Source organism: Microcaecilia unicolor, chromosome 10, assembly GCF_901765095.1.
Source record: "Microcaecilia unicolor chromosome 10, aMicUni1.1, whole genome shotgun sequence".
Classification (NCBI taxonomy): Eukaryota; Metazoa; Chordata; class Amphibia; order Gymnophiona; family Siphonopidae; genus Microcaecilia; species Microcaecilia unicolor.
The window spans coordinates 116,978,458-117,000,308 of NC_044040.1; the positions used below are offsets into that span (position 1 = coordinate 116,978,458).

Genomic DNA, 21,851 nt, shown 5'->3' on the forward strand with positions numbered 1-21,851 from the left:
GTTTTGTTCTTGTTACAGAAAAAAAGTTTTTTTTTTTGTAGACCAGTGTTACCATTGTTTAATATTTAGCAAAACAATGATTATAATACTTCTAAATAGTAGCAGGTCTCTCTGCTGCATAGCAGTTAGCAAAATGCATAGGGAGATAATCTGTCCCTTCAGCAATTTTTGTTATGAGGTTTTCATACAAGACTTATTGTCTTGCCGGTTCTTTCTTGCTAATAGCAGTTTCAACTATGCGTTCAACTAATCCTGTGGTGCAAGGGATTATGCAACATCCTACAAGCACAAAGATGGCTATTACCACCAAGATAGTGGTTGCCGCTGAAATGATAAATGTTTTCAATTTACCAAAGGCTTTATCTATCCAACCAGTCCAGGATGTATCAACACCAGAGTTTGTAGCAAGTTCCTCAGAAAGTGAAGTGAGGCCTTCCAACGCTTTGGTGATTGATCCATCTGGAGCAGTATTGTTGGGGATAAAGGTACAACACTGGGTACCAATTTTCTTGCATACCCCTCCTTCTGTGGCCAACAATTGGTCAAGAACCATCCGGTTCTCCATCGTCATTCTGTGAACAGCATCTCTGGTGTAATTCACAAATCTCTGCTGGTTGTAATATATGTAATTAATCCAGTCTACGTTTTTATTGATGGTAGCCCACCAAAAGAAAACAGACTCAAATCCAGCAACAATCTGGTTACGGGCCTTAAATTCATCAGGGACCCCTCTTGGAACACCAATTGCATCTATGTAAACCTTGTCATCAAAGGAACCTGAGGGTGATGTGCTTCTCTTTGCTCTGTGAGAGGCATGAGGAGGGTGCAGGGAGGCAATGGTAAGAGGGATTACCAATTTGGTGATTGAAGTTCCATGGGAGAATAGTGATTTTTTCAATTCCAACGGACTATGTGGACGGACTTGTTACCAAACATCTGGTGATTGTATTGGTACAGTTGGACATACTTCCCATGGACTGACTCTTCTGATCTAAAAGGAAATTTCTTTTTAAAATATTTTTAAAAAATATGTTATAAGGGAAGGGTGTAATGAGTGTTGTGCCTTATATTTCATATTGAGATAATTTGTTTTAAGTTAATGTAATAAAGTTGTATTTTGTTATATCTAAATATTTTGTAGTTATAGTCTAGAAACTTTCTATTATTATAGCTCATTTGATTTTTGAGGAAGTATTGATGGTAATTAGATTCCTGAGTTTATAATTTAGGTTCTAATAAGGAAATTATAGGAAAGAAAAATGTACTATTAGAAACACTGAATTTAAATTTGAATTTTCTACTCGTATTTTAGGGGTTGAGGTAGATGGCCAGCTTACTATGGCCAATCAGGTAAACAAGATAGTAAAAAATTATTTTCTTTTATTAAGAAAATTGAGGGTCATTCAAAAATATTTGGAATTATCATCTTTTAAGCTTGTGGTACAATTGTTGCTTTCAAAGATTTAATATCATTTACGTGGGCTGTACTAATTTTATACTGAAGAAATTACAAACAGTTCAAAACCTGGTAATAAGGGTGATATTTTTGCTCAAACTGGATGAATCAGTAAAACCATATTGCTATAAACTTCATTGGTTACCAGTGATGACAAGGGTTTATTTTATATTATGTGCCTTGATTTTTCGGTCTGTATATCTTCTTATTTGTTTTTTGTTTTTTTTCCTTTTCTGGAGAGTCAGGGTCAGGTTTTATTAAGATTTCTGTTAGTAAGATTGATTAGATTTTTTAGACAACTACCCTCATCTCTATCTTATCAAGCCGCATCAGTATGGAATTCTCTTCCTATTTTATCCAGGATAAATTGTTCTGGCTCTTTTTTGTCATAATCCACATTGAACTGTGAAGGCTTTTGCGGAATATGTGTGTGTGTGTGTGTGTAATATGTAAATTTAGAATGAATAAGATAATGTAACATCCTATATAATAAAACGCACCTCCAACATTCTAAAGCTGACTGGATGGCTGAGGCATTCCTGCTCTCTGTATCCATCTCCTGAATTGACATCACGTACTTCCGGGTTCGTGACAAGCAGAAGTGACCAACCACACGAGGTTTCTCGGCTTCAGAATGTTTGAGGTGCATTCTATTAAATAGGATTTGTCAGTTCCTTGAAGCACAGCCAGAGCTCAGCGTCCTGCACAGTAACGCTCAGACACCAGAGAGGGGGGGCCTGACACCAGAGAGAGGGAGGGAGGTGGGGGCTGACACCAGAGAGGGGGAGAGGTATCTCTGTCACACACACACTCTCTCTCTCACACACTCTCTCTCACAGTCAATGTCTTTCTCTCTCTCACTCTCACACACTGTCTCTCACACACTCTATGTCTCACACTGTATCACATTCACTCTCTATGTGTCACACAGTCACTCACGCACTCTCTTGGTCTCATACACTCAGTCTCACAGAGAGTCTGTGTCTCACACACTCTCTCTCGCATACACTGTATCTGTGTGAAACACACTCTCTCTCTCACACACTGTGTCTCACATACGCACTTGCACACACTCTCATTCTCACACACACACTCTCTCTCACAGACACACTTACACCCAGACTCACTCTCTCTCTCTCACACACACACTCGTACATTCACTCTCTCTCTCACACACAGTCACTCTCCACACAGTCACTCTCACATACACTCTCTCAAACATACACTTTCTGAGGGAAACCTTGCTAGCGCCTGTTTCATTTGTTTCAGAAACAGGCCTTTTTCACTAGTAGTCTATAAACTGTCTTTCAGTGAGTGAGACTGAAGATTGACACAGCTCCATTACTGTGATCTCTGTAACTCAAATTTCAGGACAATTCCAATTGTCTTTATTTTCCAGAGGAAAGCTCTCCTGCTAATGACAAAGTTCGCTGGTGCACTGTGGGTAATGAAGAGAAGAAGAAGTGTGACAGATGGAGTTCACTGAGCGGAGGAGCCATCGACTGCATTGCCTCTGACAACACTGAGGAGGGCATGATCAAAATCTTGGTAAGAGCACCACATTCAGCTGTCTGTTTTCAGATGGATTTATCAAAAGGTACTTTCAACTTGGTCCTCTGCTTTTGTTTTAAAGGGATTAGACTGTAGTCAAAATATCATAGAAATCTGTGAAACACAAACATACCACCTTCTATTGAAAACAATTTAAGCAGGTAGGAGAGGGTGATGCTATAATACTACTGCTAGAGGTTGCAGCAGCCATTCCTTTTCATCAACAGCAGATGAATCTATTAACTGATGGGTTGTATCTGCCTACCAGCAGGTGGTGATAGAGAACACTGAAAGCACATGGTGTTCCTGGACGCCCAGCCCCCTCCAGTGTTGCCAGGTGGGCGGTTTTCCCGCCCAATTGGGCGGTTTTCCGCGACCCACCGCGGGAAATTTTTGCCCGCGGCGGGTCGCGGTTTTTTGGGCTTCTTTTTCTTCTTTTCCGCGGTTTTTCGGGCGGTTTTTTCGGCCGCGGGGGGCGGGGTTAGTGACGTTTTGGGCGGGGTTAGTGACGTTCTGGGTGGGGCCGGTGACGGGGGAGGCGGGGCCGATGACGGAGGAGGCGGGGCCGATGGCGGAGGAGGCGGGGCCGGTGACGGGGGAGGCGGGGCCGATGACGGTGGGGGCGGGGTTGATGACGGCGGGGCGGGGTGATGACGCGGGGGTGGGGGGTGTCGGGGGGGGGGTTTGAGTTTGGGCGGGTTTTGGGCTGGTTTTGGGCTGGATTGGGTGGGAAAAAATTTTTCCACCTGGCAACCCTGGCCCCCTCTGCCTTCAGTATATCTCTATCTCCCAGCAGGTGTGGACATCACTTTCTCAGCTCCTGGATTTCTGCCTGGGGTGTCTCCTGTGCTTTGCCAGTAGAGCGGATGGGGGGGGGGTTGTGGCTGGTGGTGCTCACTTTAAAAGCATACTTGGTTTTCCCTGTCCCTGCCTTACCCCATTCCCCCTTCTCCCAGAGTTCCTCTGTGGCTGCCTGCCTCTAACTTTCCTCACAGTAAAAAAAAAAAAAAAAAAAAAAAAAGAGAGAGAGAGAGCTCCTGGTTCGGTGCAGCTTGACAGAAGCTTGTTTGACTCGGTCTCCTGAGGTGAGAGTGGTGCCCAGCTCCTCCGGGGAGGTTCCTGCTGACAGCGCTCTGTGCGTGGTAAGTTTTGGCACGAAGGCACCATTTTGTTTTCTGTATTTGATGGCTGCTGAAGGGGTTAAGCGCTGCTCCCACTATGGGAAACGCAGATCAGCAGCGGGGCTTTGCAGCACATGCTGCCTAGATGCTAATGCTGGCACGAGCATGGCGGGCAGTGATTCTTCCCGCACACCGGAGTTGGCACAGGCCGCCATCTTGGAGGCACCACGTGACCCGACCCTCGCGGTTGCGGAGGGGTCTGAGTGTGGAGGGACGCCTCGTTTCAAGGTTTCTAGAGGAGCTATTGCCTCCGCTTCCCCCAATGTGGGGCCGGATGTAAAGGGTGAGTTTTTCTCCCCTGAATCAGTGCTGCTGATGCATAGGCTTTTATGTTAAAAAGAGCACTGCCTGAGGCTTCTGACAATTCTTTTCGGACTGGGTTGCCTCCAGTTCTTCTAGCCGAGCGTCTACTGGAGACTTTATTCTTCCCCCAAGCTTTTGGCTGACGCTAAGCGTAGACAAGTGAATACCCCGCCTGAGGGGGATTCTTCACCCTGTTCTCCCCGTGGTCTAGTTTCGGGGAGTCTGAGGGGTCTGACAGGCCATCACACACTGATGATCCAGACGAGGGTGGCTGCTTGCCACAGGAGTTGGATGACCCTAAAGCGGTTCGGATTTTCCACCGCGACGAGCTGCCAGCTCTCATTTCTGATGCTTTACAGGCCCTTTGTATTGAAGATCCTGACGAGGGCGCTGCCTCTTCTATTAATCCTCGGATGACTAGTACTAAGAAGCCTTCTCGGCTTTCCCGTGCATGCTTCCATCCAAGAGCTTATTTCAGCTCAATGGTCTGACCCTGATGGTCCCTTGAAGGTGGCCAGCGTTTTGTGTCACCTTTACCCTCTGAGTGAAAGTCAGTTGGTCCTCTTTGGGATGCCTAAAGTGGATGCGTTAGTCACGGCAGTGACTAAAAAGACTACTGTCCGGTGGAGGGAGGGGTTGCTTTGAAAGATTTGCAGGACTGGGGGAGGATTTAAGGACCTAGGGGACTCTAAGTCCCAACGGTTGCCTGAGGATAGGCCGAGGCCTTCTTCCAAAAGTCCTTCTTTTCCCTCCTCTTCCAGGCCACGTTTTCGCGAAGCTCGCAGGTATCACCTGGGGTTTGGTCAACGTACCCATTTCCAGCAGAGGAACTCCTTTCATTTGGACAAATGCGCTGCGGCATCCGGGCAATGCCCAGGAGTTCAGGGGTGTCCTCCACAATGATGGGGCGCTGGTCCACTCGTTGGTTCCCGCAGTAGGGGGGTCGTCTCTCCCTCTTTCTCGAGGAATGGACCAAGATTACTTCAGATCAGTGGGTCCTGGAACTGATCAGAGAAGGTTACCGACTAGAATTCGCTGCCCCGGTGGGAGATGCGTTTTTGGAGTCCCGATGTGGCACTGCCGTCAAGCAGGCGGCGGTTCACGAGACCTTGCAGGTGTTCCTGAAGCTCGGAGCGGTGGTTCCGGTTTCTCCCGCCAAACGCAGCTGCAGTCGCTACTCCACCTATTTTGTGGTGCCTCGAAAGGCGGGTTGTTCAGACCTATCCTCGACTTGCGCAGAGTCAATGAGGCCTTAGGAGTGCAACACTTCTGCATGGAAACCCTGTGCTCCGTCATTGTGGCGGTACAACCCGGAGAGTTTCTCACGTCTCTGGACCTCAAGGAAGCGTATTTGCATATTCCCATCTGGCCGCCGCATCAGCGGTTTCTCCGTTTTGCGGTACTGAGCCCAACATTTCCAGTTTCGCGCCTTCAGCCTGACAACTGCCCCTCGGACTTTTTCCAAGGTGATTGTAGTGGTGGCTGCCTTTCTCAGGCGAGAGGATATCAGAGTTCACCCTTATCTCGACAACTGGCTCATCAGAGCGGTTTCGGCAGATGAAAGCCGACTTGCCACAGCCAGAGTTGTTCAGACTCTGGGCTGGGTAGTCAATATGCCAAAAGTCATCTGACCCCCTCTCAGTCTCTCGAGTATTTGGGGGTCCGGTTCTACACAGCTTCTGGGTTCATTTTTCTTCCCAACAACAGGCGCCTCAAGCTTCAGAATCAGGTCCGCCTGCTCCTGCAGATGCCTCGCCCTCGAGCTTGGGACTTTGTACAGCTCCTGGGATTGATGACGGCCACCATAGAGGTGGTTCCCTGGGCGAGAGCTCACATGAGACCGCTGCAGCTTGCTCTGCTTCAGCAATGGTCTCCCATTTCCCAGGAATACCAACGCAGACTAAGGTAGCTTCCTGTGGCCCAGCACAGTATGGATTGGTGGCTTTCTGACAGCATGCTGCAGCAGGGGATGCCATTGGCTCTTCCGTTTTAGTGTCTGGTGATAACTGATGTCAGCCTTTTGGGCTGGGGAGCTCATTGCCGGGGATGCTATGCTCAGGGTCTGTGGTCCACGGCGGAAGCGAGATGGTCCATCAATCGCTTGGAACTGAGAGCGATATTCCAGGCTCTTCTGGCCTTTCACAGGACGCTAGAGGGTCTTCCTGTACGAGTTCTGTCGGACAACATGACAGCAGTGGCCTACATCAATCGTCAGGGCGGCACTCAGTGCAGGGCCCTGGCAGCGGAGGCATCTCAGATCTGCGACTGGGCCAAGCGCCACCTGGAGCTGCTGTCCGCGGCTCACATAGCCGGTCAGAGCAACGTACAAGCCGATTCCTCAGCAGACATCAAATCGACCCGGCGGAATGGGAAACTGGCAGAAGAAGTTTTTCTTCAGATTGTGCCAAATGGGGTACTCCAGGCTTGGACCCTCATGGCGTCAAGCGTCAATGCCAAGTCCCTCGCTTTTTCAGCAGAAGGAGAGATCCTCGCTCAACCCTGGCTCAACCCTGGCCCTTGGGCCTCCTGTAGGTGTTCCCTCCTTGGCCCTTGATAAGGTGAGTACTACATTAGATTCGCCTGCACCGAGGATTGGTGATTCTAATCGCCCCAGATTGGCCAAGGCGTCCGTGGTACGCGGATCTCTGGCGGATGCTGGTGGACGCGCCTCTTCCTTTGCCTCGGGTTCCGAACTTGTTAGTTCAGGGTCCGATGACTATGAAAGATCCTTGCCGCTTTGGTCTTACGGCCCTGGCTCTTGAGAGGGCGCAATTGAGGGACAAGGGCTATTCTAATGCTCTTGCAGGCTCGCACGCGGTCTACCTCTGCGACTTAAGCTCGAATCTGACGCACTTTTGAGGCGTGGTGTACTCCAAAGTCTATCTCGCCGGCTCTGGCAACTGTCTCACTTTTGCTGGACTTTTTGCAGGACGGGCTACAAAGGGCCCGGCCTATAATTCCCTTAATTCCCTTCGAGTTCAAGTGGCAGTGTTGGCCTGGTTCCAGGGGGAAGTCTCCAGCTTGTCCCTCGCTGCTCATCCGGATATGTTCCGATTCTCAGAGGAGTGCTTCGTCTCTGTCCTCCTTGCAGTCGCCCTGTCTGGCTTGGAACCTGGGGTACGTGTTGAAGGCGCTCCAGCGATCTCCATTTGAGCCTCTTAAACGGGCTTCTGAGAAGGATGTGACTCTCAAGACAGTTTTTTTTAGTGGCAATGACGTCGGCAAGAAGAGTGTCTGAGCTTCAGGCTCTTTCCTGTCAGGATCCTTTTCTACAGTTCTCGGAATCCGAGGTAAACTGTTCGTTCGGTGCCTTCCTTTCTGCCTAAGGTGGCTTCAGCTTTCACCTGAACCAGACCATTTTCTTCCTTCCTTTTGTAAGGAGGAGTTTCCGGACTCCTTTGGGCAATTGCGCCTTTTGGATGTCCGCAGGGCTCTGTGGCAGTATCTGCAGATGTCAATGAGTTAGGAATTCTGATCATTTATTTGTTCTGTTGGCAGGTCCCCGACGGGGGTTTCTGGCGTCTAAGGCCACTATAGCCCGCTGGCTTATGGAACTCATTTTTCTGCTTATCTGCTTTCAGGGCAGTCGCCGCCTGAAGCGTTTAAAGTGCACTCTACGAGGGCAATGTCCTCTTCGTGGGCTGAAACAGGTGTCTTTTCTCTTCAGGAGATCTGTCGTGCGGCTACCTGGGCTTCTCAGCTCTCTTCGTGCGGCATTACAGGCTGGATGTGGCAGCACGGCAGGATGCGCATTTTGAAGCACAAGTGCTTGCTCGTGGAGTTGCCTGTTCCCACCCTACTTAGGGAGTGCTTTGGTACATTCCATCAGTTAATGGATTCATCTGCTGTTGATGACAAGGAAGGGAAAATTAGGTTCTTACCTTGGTAATTTTCTTTCCTTTAGTCACAGCAGATGAATCCATGATCCCTCCCTGTCTGACTTTAGTTTTGTACAGATGTTGCATACGGACATTGTGCCTCATCAGGAGTACTTGAAGACAAGCTATCAGAGTTACTACATGCTGTTTTTATTGCAGGAGGTTGATAACTTCCCTCTTTTGTTTGGTTATTGCTCTGGTTCAGGGGCGTTTGTTCTCTGTGAGGAAAGTTTATGTTATTTTGCCTTATTATTCACTCTACTTTGGACATTTCATATACTGAAGGCAGAGGGGGCTGGGCGTCCAGGAACACCAAGTGCTTTCAGTGTTCTCTATCTCCACCTGCTGGTAGGCGGATACAACCCATCAGTTAATGGATTCATCTGCTGTGACTAAAGGAAAGAAAATTATCAAGGTAAGAACCTAATTTTCCCTTTCTTACAGGAATCACGAGGGCTGGTATGCATGAAGGTTGCCCCTGTCTCATGGACCACTGAACCACCAGGCATAGGCCCGGGGGGGGGGGGGCTGCTGGAGTGCAGAAGGGGGTGCCATGCAGATCGGGGGGAGGTAGGAAGGCGGGAGGGGGATCTTATGCAGATCAGAGGCAGGAGGGGTGCAGATGCAGAAGGGTGGGCCTATAAGGTATAAGTATCTTATGAGGGTGCCAACTGAATACCAGTGGCTATCTTTAGTCCAGTCAGACCCCAATATTTAATGTCAGTGCCTGTACATGGCCTCCACCATTGAATATCCGCGGCTAATTCAGCAAGCAATGGTTAGCATTTTTAAAAGCTGACTGCTGCCAGTTGACATATTGACCAGCTAAATTGTCAGTCAAATACGGATGAAAGATTAGTTTGGGACGGGTTGTTCAATATATTGTGACACATCAGCATCTTGTCTCTAACAAACTAATCTGTGTCACTTGAAAATACCCTGCAGATCATAATGAGAAAATCCATTCCATGTCATTCTCTCCAGAGGCATAGCCAGGTTTTGATCTCGGGGGGAGCAGACTTTTATAAAATAGGCGCCGGTTGGTGTCAGCTAGACAGCAGTGTCTGTGTTGTTGCTCAGGGCTGTGGCGGGCAGTGATTAATACAGGCTGTCTCTGTGCGTCCTGCCTACAAGGAAACAGTAAGTTACATCAGGAGGCAAGACGAAGAAGAGCTCCCTGGACTGGCCAGAGCAGGCAACCTGTCTTCTTAACTTCAAATAAAAATATTAAAATTGTGACCATCACCTCAGGAATAGCACACCCAGTCCTTCCACTGCTAGTCACCTTGTTTAAATCAGATGCGCTTTTGTTTGTGTGGTGACTCTACCAGGATTTGAAGAACACTAGTCTTGAGCATTTTTATTTTAGGTGATAAGGGCCACCCAAGGTGGCCCTTGCCCCAGAGCCTACTTTCCAATAGGGCTAGACACTTTGTGAAATAACACAAACCCCTGCAAAAAGACACCCAAAACCTATACTGAAAACTTACCACACCAAAACAGCCCTAACCCACCTGTGAAAAGACAGTGCTATAAATATTACAGTGGGACCTAGAGAAGTGTTTCCCTAAGTGGTCCTGGAGTACCCCCTTGCCATTCAGGTTTTCAGGCTATCTACTGTACAATGAATCTGCATGAAAAAGATTTGCATGTAATGGAGGCAGTATATGCAAATCAATGTCATGCATATTATTGTGGATATCCTGAAAACCTGACTGGCAAAGGGGTACTCCTGGACCAACTTGGGAAACACTGCCCTAGAACACAAACTTACCACACCATAACAGCCCTAACCCACCTATCAGAAGATAGGAGCACCAATACCACCGGGCAATAGTAAGCAGAAGTCAGGTTCCGACAGAATCTCAAGGTAAGTGGCAGGCAAAAGCGATAGGTTCAGGCAAAGTCTCTAGGCAGGCAGCAAGCAAAACAGTAGTCAGGTCCAGGCAAAGTCTCTAGGCAGGCGGCAAGCAAAAGCAGTAGTCAGGTCCAGGCAAAGGTCAGATCAGGTCAGGCAGCAAGTAGAGAGTAGACAGAGTTTCCCAGTCACCAGCAATCTACCAACGTAGAAGCCGAAGCAAGTTTGTGGGGACAGGCTGGTTTCTTAAATAGTCCTCCTCTTCAGAGAGACTAGCTACAGCTGGCAAGGGGCTGGGAAACAAGAGCTGGCTGGCAGAGAAGGACCCCGATTGGCCAGCCAGCAAGAGGAGGTGGAGTCCGGGCGTAGGGAGCCAATCCGGGCGTCGGGAGGCGTGGCCCGAGTTCCAGCCCTGCGCCTGGAAGAGGAGAGCTGAACTAGGAGCGCCGGCACTGCCAAGATGACCGGCGCGCCCACCAAACAAGCAGCGATGACACGAACGGGGGCAAGGGCCCCTGCGCTGACTTTGCCACGCCAGTGGCGCCAAGGACAGAGTGGAGAACGCGGTGCTGGGGTGTCGGCATGGCCAACGCTGTCCTCCACCGAGGTGGATCGAGGAGCGGGCAGATGGCGAGGCGCGTGCAGCAGGTGAGGAGCGCGACATATACCTACTCTTGGGAAACTGAACAAGCTGCACTGTTACACATTCCTACACAGATATTACATGCTGGCAGAATCCTTCACCTCAGTCACACATGCAGAACATGGACAGACCCTCATCTATACAACATAAGAGTAGCAATACTGGGTGAGACCAATGGTCCATCTAGCCCAGTATCCTGTTTCCAATGTAGCCAACTCAGGTCACAAGCACTTGACAGAAACCCAAATTGTGATAACATTCTATGCTACCAATCTAATGCAGAATAGGGAACCACCAACCCCCCCCTCAAAAAAAACAAAAACAAAAATTGAAATAGGATACCCCCCCCCCCCCCCCCCCCCCAGGAAACCAGACTCTAAACAGTGCAATACTGGTTAAAAAAGAGACAGAAATGCATTTTCTCCTGTACCTTGCAAAATAAAAATAGAAAAAATTTACATTTACAAAGCAGGTACATTTCAGTCTTTACAAAGTATTAAATAAAAATAATTTTTTTCTACCTTTGTTGTCTGGGAATTTGGCTGGTCCCAGTCTTTTTTTCCATGTTCCATGAGTCAGCCTTACAAATAGCTGTGTATAGAGCTGCCAAGTGATCCAGTTCCAGAAGAGAGATTTTTCAACCAGTCCTAGTGTGAACTCACATTCCAAATTCATGTGGGATTTGCAGTCCCTGTGTCCATCCATCAAAAATATGTGCTGCAGTACAACCAATATGACTTAAGAAAATGCACTTGAACCCCTCTACTGTTGTTTGAACAATTTATTTTCTCATTGCTTTGGTCCCACTGTCTCTTTTCTGTTTTCTCTGTTTCTTCTGCCTTTACAGGGTCTCTTGCCCATCTGACATTCTTGTCTCCAAGTGCACCATCCTTTTTCCCTCTGCACCACTATTTGTCCTGTCCAGCATCTCCCTTCTGTGTGCCTTGTCCCTATCCTACCCCCAATTTCAGCATCTGCCCTTTCTGTGTCCCCATCTCCCCCCTTTTTCAACACAAGTTTCCATATCATCTTGCTGATCAATCCATAGACTGGTGGGTTGTGTCCATCTACCAGCAGGTGGAGATAGAGAGCAATCCTTTTGCCTCCCTATATGGTGTCATGTGCTGCCGGAAACTCCTCAGTATGTTCTCTATCTCAGCAGGTGGTGGTCACACACAGCAGCAGCTCTGGCTAGGTCTCCAAGCCTAATTTTTAGGTTTTGTTGAGTACCTGGGGTTGAGGGCTCTTCTTGAGCAAGTGCAAAACCTGGTGGTGCCAGGTCCCTCCTTTTCTCCCCCCTCCCGCTGGCTCCGTTAAAAAAAAAAATTTTGGACGTCCTTAAGGGCGTTTATTTCAACGTTTATTGCAGCTGCTCACTGGGACACCAGTTCGTTACAGCTCAGAGCGAGAAGCAGGTAATTTTACCTTTTTATAGCGGGCAGGGGGCTCCACGTGGCTTATGGCGTAGGAGGGCGATGGGCGCGAGGATTCGCTCCCCGGACCGCGTGGGTGTGTCTAGCGGGGATGCGGGGATTTCAAACCTGAATCGCCTTTGTTAAGCATCAGTTTGGAGGCCGGTCAGTGTCCCGGTTCTTCCTCCGGTGCGGCAGTTTTCCCGCCATAAGCGCCCATCCCCCGCTGCTCGCCCACTCCATGTTGGCTGGCACTCTGCTCGGACGGTTTCTTCTTGGGCCACCCTCGAGCTGGGAGACGTTAATACTATGGTCGCCCTTGATTCGGGCGACGGTAAGAAAGCGGCCAAAGTTAAGCGCCGTTTTTCCCGCACGGCTCCTCAGAGTTTCGCGCCGGACGCCATTTTGGATGTGCAGCACTTTTCTCCCCCGCTCTTGCGAGCGCCGGTTGAGGGTGCGGCTAGGCCGTGGCCCAAGCTGCAGAAGTGCACTGTTCGGGGGGTTTCTCCCCTGAGTTCATTTGCTGCTGCATCAGGCTTTCTTATGCAAAACGCTGCCCCTGCCCCCTGTCTGATAAAGGGGTTGAGGCCTCCGGAAGCAAACGCTCTCGGGTGGATTTCCAGGCCCTAGAGGACTCTGTCTCCTCTGATGTAGATGAGGGCAGCGTATCTGAGTTCTCCCAACGGTCGTTTGGGGATTCCTTGGAGGAGACGGATTCCCGCTCGGATGGAGTGGATGACCCCTCTGCAGCGCGGATCTTTCGCTCAGAGGATTTGCCCAACTGTTAGTGCAGGCCATGAGCATTTTGAAGATTTCCTCTCTGGAGGACGTCTCTCCCTCAGCCTCTGTTGGCTCCAGCCATTATGCTGGGACGAAGCGCCCGCCTAGAACCTTCCACGTGCATGAGGCCATGCGCACCTTGATTTCGGCTCAATGGGATGTCCCAGAAGCGAGCCTCAAAGTGGCTAGGGCTATGTCCCGCCTCTATCCTCTGCCTGCAGGTGAACGGGAGGCCTTTCTTTGGCCTACCGTGGATTCTTTAATCACTGCGGTGACTAAGGAAAACGGCGTTGCCGGTGGAAGGTGGCACGGCCCTAAAGGACGCCCAAGACAGAAGATTGGAGGCGGCCTTAAGGTCGTCCTTCGAGGTGGCTGCTTTAAGTTTGCAGGCCTCAGTTTGCGGCTCCTATGTGGCCAGGGCGTGCCTGACGATTGTGCAGCGGGCTTCCCCTCAGATCCTTCCTTGAGGGCTGATTGGCCGGCCCCTAGAATCGGGCTTGGCTTATTTGGCAGACTTGCTGTATGATGTCTTGAGAGCCTCAGCTAAAGGTATGGCTCAGACAGTCTCTGCGCGGTGGGGGCTTTGGCTGCAGCATTGGTCTGCGGACCACGCCTCTAAGTCTCGCCTGGCTAAGTTGCCTTTTAAAGGCAAGCTGCTTTTTGGGGTCGAGCTGGACAAAATTGTGACCGATCTCAGCACGTCTAAGGGCAAGAGGTTACCAGAGGTCAGGGCTCGGGCCAGTGCTCGCCCCGGTAACTCCAAAGGATGGTTTCAGGAAGCCCGTCGGTATCGCCCGGGCAAGTCGGGCTCCTCTGCCCCCTCTTCCTTCAAGAGGAACTTCTCCCCCAAGCAGCATTCCTTTCGCAGAGACCGCCGTCCCGGAGGTGCTTCCTCCGGTCCTCCCCCAGGGTCTCGTACCCAATGACGGGCCCTGGTCATGGCCCAGTGCAGATTGGAGGACGCCTGTCCTCGTTTCTGGGCGAGTGGACCAGGGTAACTTCAGACGCTTGGGTGCTGGAAGTCATCAGAGACGGCTACAAGCTAGAGTTCTGCCGACCCTTAAGAGACGGGTTTGTACACTCTCCCTGCAAGTCTCCGGTCAAAGCTGTGGCAGTGCAGCAGACTTTGGACAATCTGACCCGCCTGGGTGCGGTCGTTCCGGTGCCAGAAGATCAGCTTGGCAAGGGACGTTACTCCATTTACTTTGTGGTACCAAAGAAAGGAGGTTCTGTACGGCCTATCCTCGACCTCAAAGGGGTCAATCGGGCCTTGAAAGTTCGGCACTTCCGAATGGAGACTCTCCGCTCTGTTATAGCGGCAGTGAAGGCAGGGGAGTTCCTGGCATCCTTGGACATCAAGGAAGCTTACCTGCATATTCCCATCTGGCCTCCTCATCACGCTTTCTGCGTTTTGCAGTTTTGGGCCGACACTTCCAGTTCAGAGCCTCCCGTTCGGGTTGGCTACTGCTCCGCGGACCTTCTCCAAAGTAATGGTGGTCATCGCGGCCTTCCTACGAAAGGAAGGAGTACAAGTCCATCCTTATCTGGACGACTGGTTGATCCGAGCCCCCTCTTATGCAGAGTGCGGCAGAGCTGTAGACCGGGTGATTGCTCTTCTGAGCTCCCTGGGGTGGATCATCAACTGGGAGAAAAGCCAGCTGCGCCCGACTCAGTCCCTGGAATATATGGGAGTTCGTTTCGACACCCAAGTGGGCAGAATGTTCCTGCCGGACAATCGAATTGTCAAGCTTCAGGCTCAGGTGGACCAGTTCCTAGTAGCCTCTCCTCTTTGGGCTTGGGACTATGTGCAGCTGTTGGGCTCTATGACGGCCACGATGGAAGTAGTGCCCTGGGCCAGGGCTATATGAGACCACTACAACCTCTCTCTGCTGCAGCGCTGGACTCCAGTGTCGGAGGATTACGCTGTGCGCCTTCCCTTGGACCTAGCAGTGCGCAAGGCGCTGAGCTGGTGGCTGAGGACAGACAAGTTGTCCGCAGGGATGCCTCTTATGACCCCGGAGTGGGTTGTCGTCACGACGGACGCCTCTTTGACGGGCTGGGGAGCCCATTGCTTGGGAAGGACAGCGCAGGGGCTCTGGTCTCCTGCAGAGGCAAAGTGGTCTATCAACCTCCTGGAACTCAGAGCCATTCGGTTGGCGCTTTTGGAGTTTCTCCCGGTACTGGCGTGGAAGCCAGTACGGGTCCTGTCGGACAATGCCACGGCTGTGGCCTATGTCAATCGCCAGGAGGTGCCAAGAGCGCCCCTGTAGCCAAGGAGGCCATGATCTATGCCAGTGGGCGGAAGCGACCCTGGAACAGCTGTCGGCGGCCCACATTGCTGGAGTCATGAATGTCAAGGCGGACTTTCTCAGTCGCCATACCTTGGATTCCGGAGAATGGCAGCTATCGGCTCAGGTGTTCTTGGACATCACGAAGCGCTGGGGCCAGCCGAGCTAGACCTGATGGCGTCATCGGCCAATTGCCAAGAGCCGCGCTTTTTTCAGCAGAGGACGGGACCCTCGATCTCTGGGAGTAGATGCTTCTTCTCCAACAGTGGCCGACACAGGAGCTTCTCTATGTGTTCCCGCCCTGGCCCATGATGGGCAGGGTACTAGACCAGGTGGCAAAGCCATCCAGGCCGGGTAATCCTGGTGGGTCCGGGACTGGCTCAGACGTCCCTGGTATGCGGGACTCTGATCAGGCTCTCAGTGGACGGACCTCTGCGACTGCCAGCGGAGCAGGGCTGTTGCATCAGGGTCCCGTGGTGATGGAGGATCCCTCCACCCTTTGGTCTTACGGCCTGGCTATTGAGCAGCAGCGTCTGAGGAAGAAAGGCTTCTCAGACAAGGTCATCGCCACTATGTTGAGAGCGAGGAAGCGCTCTACTTCTACTGCTTACGCCAGGGTTTGGCGTACCTTTGCATCGTGGTGTGAGGCAGGCTCCCTTTCTCCCTTCACTGCTCCAATTTCTTCAGTGTTGGCGTTCCTGCAAGAAGGTCTGGCGAAAGGCCTGTCACTCAGTTCCCTTAAAGTCCAGGTAGCGGCTCTGGCTTGCTTCAGGGGCCGCCTGAAGGGTGCTTCCCTGGCTTCGCAGCCAGATGTGGTACGCTTTCTCAAGGGAGTTAATCACCTGCGCCCTCCTCTGCACTCAGTGGTACCTGCGTGGAATCTCAATCTAGTGCTAAGAGCCTTGCAGAAGCCGCCCTTTTGAACCCTTGTCGAGGGCATCTCTGAAAGACCTGAACGTTGGAAAGCAGTCTTTTTGGTGGCTATCACTTCAGCCAGAAGAGTTTCCGAGCTCCAGGCGCTATCATGTCGAGAGCCCTTTCTGCAGTTCACTGAGGCAGGAGTGTCTATTCGCACAGTGCCTTCCTTCCTGCCCAAGATTGTTTCTCGCTTCCATGTGAATCAGCAGCTTTGTCTCCCATCCTTTCGTAGGGAGGACTACTCAGAGGAGTACTCTGCTCTCACATATCTAGATGTGAGACGAGTCATCATCAGATTACTTGGAAGTGACCCAATGATTTCAGAAGTCGGATCATCTGTTTGTCCTGTTTGCAGGTCCTCGTAAGGGTTCTGCAGGCTGCTAAGCCTACAGTGGCAAGATGGGTCAAGGAAGCCATTGCAGTGGCTTATGTGGCCACGGGGAAGGTGCAGCCTATCCGGCTGAAGGCTCACTCCACTAGAGCTCAGGCGGCCTCGATGGCGGAGGCCGGGTTCCGTCTCCTTGGAAGAGATTTTGCAAGGCGGCAACTTGGGCATCGGCTCATACCTTCTCCATGCATTACCGCTGACTGTGGTTGCTCGGGCGGAGGCCTGGTTTGGAGCTTCAGTGTTGCGGTCAGGGATTTCTATGTCCCGCCCTGGGTGAGTACTGCTTCGGTACATCCACCAGTCTATGGATTGATCAGCATGATGATATGGAAGGTAAAATTATGTATCATACCTGATATTTTTCTTTCCATTAATCATAGCTGATCAATACATAGCCCCTCCCAGATAGCTGTACTGTTTTTAATTCTGGTTGCATTTCAGGTTCAAGTTAGTCTTCAGTTCCTGTTCAGGAGGACTCTGATTCCAAGTTTTTTCAATTGGATCTTCAGGATGTTGAGACGATTTTTGTGTACAGTGAGCTGCTGCATTCCTCTCCACATCCGTTTAGGGGGCTGGATTGAGACCTAAATTCGCCGGCGCTCCCTCTCCGTTTCGTTCGGCTGTAGGGCAGCTTTGTACCCCTCCAGCTTCGGCGGTGTTAGGGTCAGTCAGCTCCTCCTGCGGTTGGCGGTTTGCAGGATAAGCCAGATCCCCCCGCATCGGCGGGATGGTGGTCCCTCCCCCGCTCCGCGGGGATGAGCTGGACGGATTCCCCTCCCCCACTTGTGTGGGGATGAGCTGGGTTAATTCCCTCCCCCGTTCGGCGGTGGCTGAGCTGGCAGAGTGTCCCTTTGTGGGGTAATTCTCTAAGTGCTGAGTCCTGCGGATGGAGCTTTGATATCGACATACTGAGGAGTTTTGCCGGCAGCACATGACCACATATAGGGAGGCAAAGGATTGCTCTCTATCTCCACCTGCTGGTAGATGGACACAACCCACCAGTCTATGGATTGATCAGCTATGATTAATGGAAAGAAAATTATCAGGTATGATACATAATTTTACTTACCTGGTCTTCTCATCTCCCCCTTTCTAGCATCTGCCGTCCTGGTGTCCCCACCTCTACCTTTTTCTAACATTGTAATGTGTCCCCATCTTCCCCCTTTTTCCAGCATTACCCCTGTTACCACCTTCCCCCTTTTCCAGCCATTACCTCCATAGGCCGCCCCGTATAAGAGGCTTGGGGAGGCTAAGCCTCCCCAGCCCGCCACTGCCCCCCCCCCCCGCTGACGCCCGCCGTACCTTTAAATATTATAGTTTTGCTGGAGTCGCGGGCAGCCGGCATTGAAAACATCAGCAGACTCATCGCGTTCCAGCAGCCTTCCCTCGTCGCCAACTCGCAAGTCGGCTGATGGCTCCGCCCTCGTAGAAACAGGAAATACGTCAGAAGAGGCGGAGCCATCATCCGACTTGCGAGTTGCGACGAGGGAAGGCTGCTGGAATGCGATGAGCCTGCTGATGTCTTCAATGCCGGCTGCCCGCAACTCCAGCAAAACTATAATATTTAAAGGTACGGCGGGGGGGCAGGAAGGAAACAGGGGCAATGGGGAGAGGAGAGGAGGGTTGCTGCACATGGTGGATAGAAGGGGAGAGGAGAGGGCAGGGGAGAGGAGGGTTGCTGGATGGAGGGAAGGGTGAGAGGAGTTGCTGGACATGGTGGAAGAGGGGAGATGAGAGGCAGGGGAGGGAGGTGTTGCTGGATGGAGGGAAAGGGGAGGAGGAGGGTTGGCTGGAACATGGTGGAAGAAGGGGGAGAGGAGGGTTGCTGGACATGTGGAAGAAGGGAGAGGAGAGGGCAGGGATAGGAGGGTTGCTGGACTGGTGGAAGAAGGGGAGAGGAGAGGGCAGGGGAGAGGAGGGTTGCTGGACATGAAGGGGAGAGGAGGGTTGCTGGACATGGTGGAAGAAGGGGAGAGGAGGGTTGCTGGACTGGTGGAAGAAGGGGAGAGGAGAGGGCAGGGGAGAGGAGGGTTGCTGGACATGGGTGGATGGAGGGAAGGGGAGAGGAGGGTTGCTGCACATGGGTGGATGGAGGGAAGGGGAGAGGAGGGTTGCTGCACATGGTGGATGAAGGGGAGAGGAGAGGGAAGGGGAGAGGAGGGTTGCTGCACATGGTGGATGAAGGGGAGAGGAGAGGGCAGGGGAGAGGAGGGTTGCTGGACATGGGTGGATGGAGGGGAGAGGAGAGGGCAGGGGAGAGGAGAGGAGAGTTGCTGGACATGGAGGGGGAGGGAAGAGAGAGGAAGGAGATGAGATGAGGGAAAAGGAAAAGAGGAGAAAAACTGCACAAGGATGAAGAAAATAGGCAAAAGCTGGATCCACTGGACAGTCAAGTTTGCGGAGGACCCAGCTTTTACTTACGGATGTAGGACAAGAAATGAAGAGAAAGGCGGAAAGTAAAGAAATAAGTGGGAAGGAAGCCCTGGAAACGGAGTTAGAGGACAGATAGCAGCAGAATCGGATACTGGGCCAGCATGATCAGAAAAGCAAAGTCACCAGATAACAAGGTAGAAAAGATCATTTTATTGTCATTATCGTGTTTGGAATATGTCCACTTTGAGAATCAGGTTGCTCAACATTAAAAGTTTATTTACTTATTTATGACATTTATCCCACATTAAACATGATTAGGATGTTTTGTGGCTCTACATGAGAATTGTGATATATGATCCCTTGTTTCAGTATTGTTGACGGGTCTGCATTTTCGTATGGGTGGTATATTGGTGTATTAGGTTCTGCCCTAGTGTAATATTTATGGTACAGTAAGGTTCTGAGTGTGTTTTTGCACAAAGTTGTGCATAGGGTTTTGGAGTTGAACGATTGTGGTTAGTATATGCTTTGAGCAACCACTTATTCTATGACATCTGCTACATAGCTAATATCTAAATTTAATAAAAGGTATTAATTGCGACATTTATTTTTTTTTTTTTCTGTGTGTGATCAGACAATTATGGATTTAAGCTCCACCCATGGCCCCACCCCATACGCCCCCTTTAGCCTCCCCAAACAGTTGGGCCACCGACCGCCTATGATTACCTCTTTGTCCCCATCTCACCCCTTTTTCACCATTGTCCCCATATCCTCATTCCCCCTTCCAGTGGTGCCTCTCTGTGTCCCTATCTCCTCCTCCCCTTTTCAGTAGTGCCCTCTTTGTGTCCCTATTTCCTTCCCCTCCCATGTGATAATCTTTGAATAACTGTCTATACTTATGGCTATGATTTCTGAACACGTGGTATGTTTCAGACATATCCATCTATTTATTCCCTATTTATTGCTGGTAGAATATGGTAATACTAGGGCCCAGCTAAGGAACAAGTTTTTTTGAGTTAGTCTTCACTGGACCAAACTTGCTTTCCTTGTGCCATCACTATCCAGCAGGATAGGCAGTGTCTTGAAAGTTGGAGGATAAAGGATTAAAAAAAAATATTTATATCACACATTATCCCAAGCCAAGTCGGATTACTACTACTACTTAACATTTCTAGAGCGCTACTAGGGTTACGCAGCGCTGTACAATTTAACAAAGAGAGACAGTCCCTGCTCAAAGAGCTTACAATCTAATAGACAAGTGAACGGTCGGTCCGATAGGGGCAGTCAAATTGGGGCAGTCTGGATTCAGTGAACGGCAAGGGTTAGGTGCCGAACGCAGCATTGAAGAGGTGGGCTTTAAGCAAAGACTTGAAGACGGGCAGGGAGGGGGCTTGGCGTAAGGGTTCAGGAAGGTTGTTCCAAGCATAGGGTGAGGCGAGGCAGAATGAGCGGAGCCTGGAGTTGGCGGTGGTGGAGAAGGGTACTGAGAGGAGGGATTTATCCTGTAAACGGAGGTTACGGGCGGGAACGTAAGGGGAGGAGGGTAGAAAGATAGTGAGGGACAGCAGACCTGAGTGGATTCAGTGTGGCTTACATTTGAAAATACAGTGAGACAGAATAATTTAGTGTATCATGGGAATCCGACTTGGCTTGGGATCACGTGTGATATAAATATAAAGAAAAATCTGCTGGATAGTGATGGCACAAGGAAGCAAGTCTTGGTCCAGTGAAGGACTAACTCAAAATAACTTGTTCCTTAGACTGGGCCCTAGTTATTACCATATTCTACCAGCAACAATAATTTTTGGCGTTGTTTTTTGTGATATAACTGTTATTTCTTAACTCCTCCAGCTTTTAAGGCAGTGCCTACCAACTGAAACCAGCTTTAGCATTGTTACAGATGGACCAGCAATAAAGAATGACAATGTGTATGGAACAGATCATAAGTTGCTGCTTTAAACTGAACGTCAATGACTGCTGCGTTGAGGGGGGGGGGGGGGGAGGTGGAAACAGATTAGTATACCCAATTGGCTTCCTGTTAAGTGGACTAGATAGGCTCACTTCCACTACGGTCAGTTTTATTTATTTATTTATTTATTTATTATTTAGATTTGCTCACACCTTTTTCAGTTAGTAGCTCAAGGTGAGTTACATTCAGGTACACTGTATATTTGTCTGTCCAGGAGGGCTCACAATTAACCTCCCCTGGGCAGCTTTCTCCAGCCCCCCACCCCCGAGCTTTGCATTTTTCACCTTCTCTTCTGCCGTCTCTCCCGTCCACGTGGTCACATTTTACTTACCGGAAGCTTTCTCCCTCCTGCGCAGCAGCATGGCGATTCACAGTCAGTGTTCTGCCAGCGTCTGGGCCCCTCTCTCTCCTCAGGCGCGTCCGCCTCTGCGGAAAACAGGAAGTTGCAATAGAGTAGGTGGGACGCACCTGAGAAGAGAGAGGCTCCGACACTGGCAGAACGCTGACTGTGAATCGCCGGTGCTGCGCAGGAGGGAGAAAAGCTCAGGGAAGTAAAAGTGACCACGCGGACGGGAGAGATGGGCAGAAGGAGACTGGAAAAGATTAAAGACTCGGGAGGGAGGGAGCAGAAAAAAATATTTTATTGGCACAAGGCGCCATAGGCACCATTTTTTTCTAAACAGCTGTTTGGGGGAGCGGACAGCTCCCCCTGCGCCCCACCTAGCTACGCCACTGATTCTCTCCCAAAAAGTGGTGATTCCCAAGTCTACCAAGTTAAATTATTATCTTTATCACAAAAGATTTTGTAAACATAGAATTCCTCGTTATTCTTTTACTAAAGACTTCAACAAATTAA

At 50.4% G+C, this 21,851-nt stretch overlaps 1 protein-coding gene across 4 annotated transcripts in view; it reads left to right on the forward strand.

Moving 5' to 3' along the window:
- TF (transferrin) overlaps positions 1 to 21,851 on the forward strand; it is a 642,048-nt gene that overhangs the window by 267,737 nt on the left and 352,460 nt on the right. For all 4 annotated transcript variants that reach the window (XM_030215724.1, XM_030215726.1, XM_030215725.1 and 1 more), the window contains exon 9: positions 2,856 to 3,004. In XM_030215724.1, the coding sequence (XP_030071584.1) occupies positions 2,856 to 3,004 (149 nt within the window). The remainder of the gene's footprint in view (positions 1 to 2,855; positions 3,005 to 21,851) is intronic.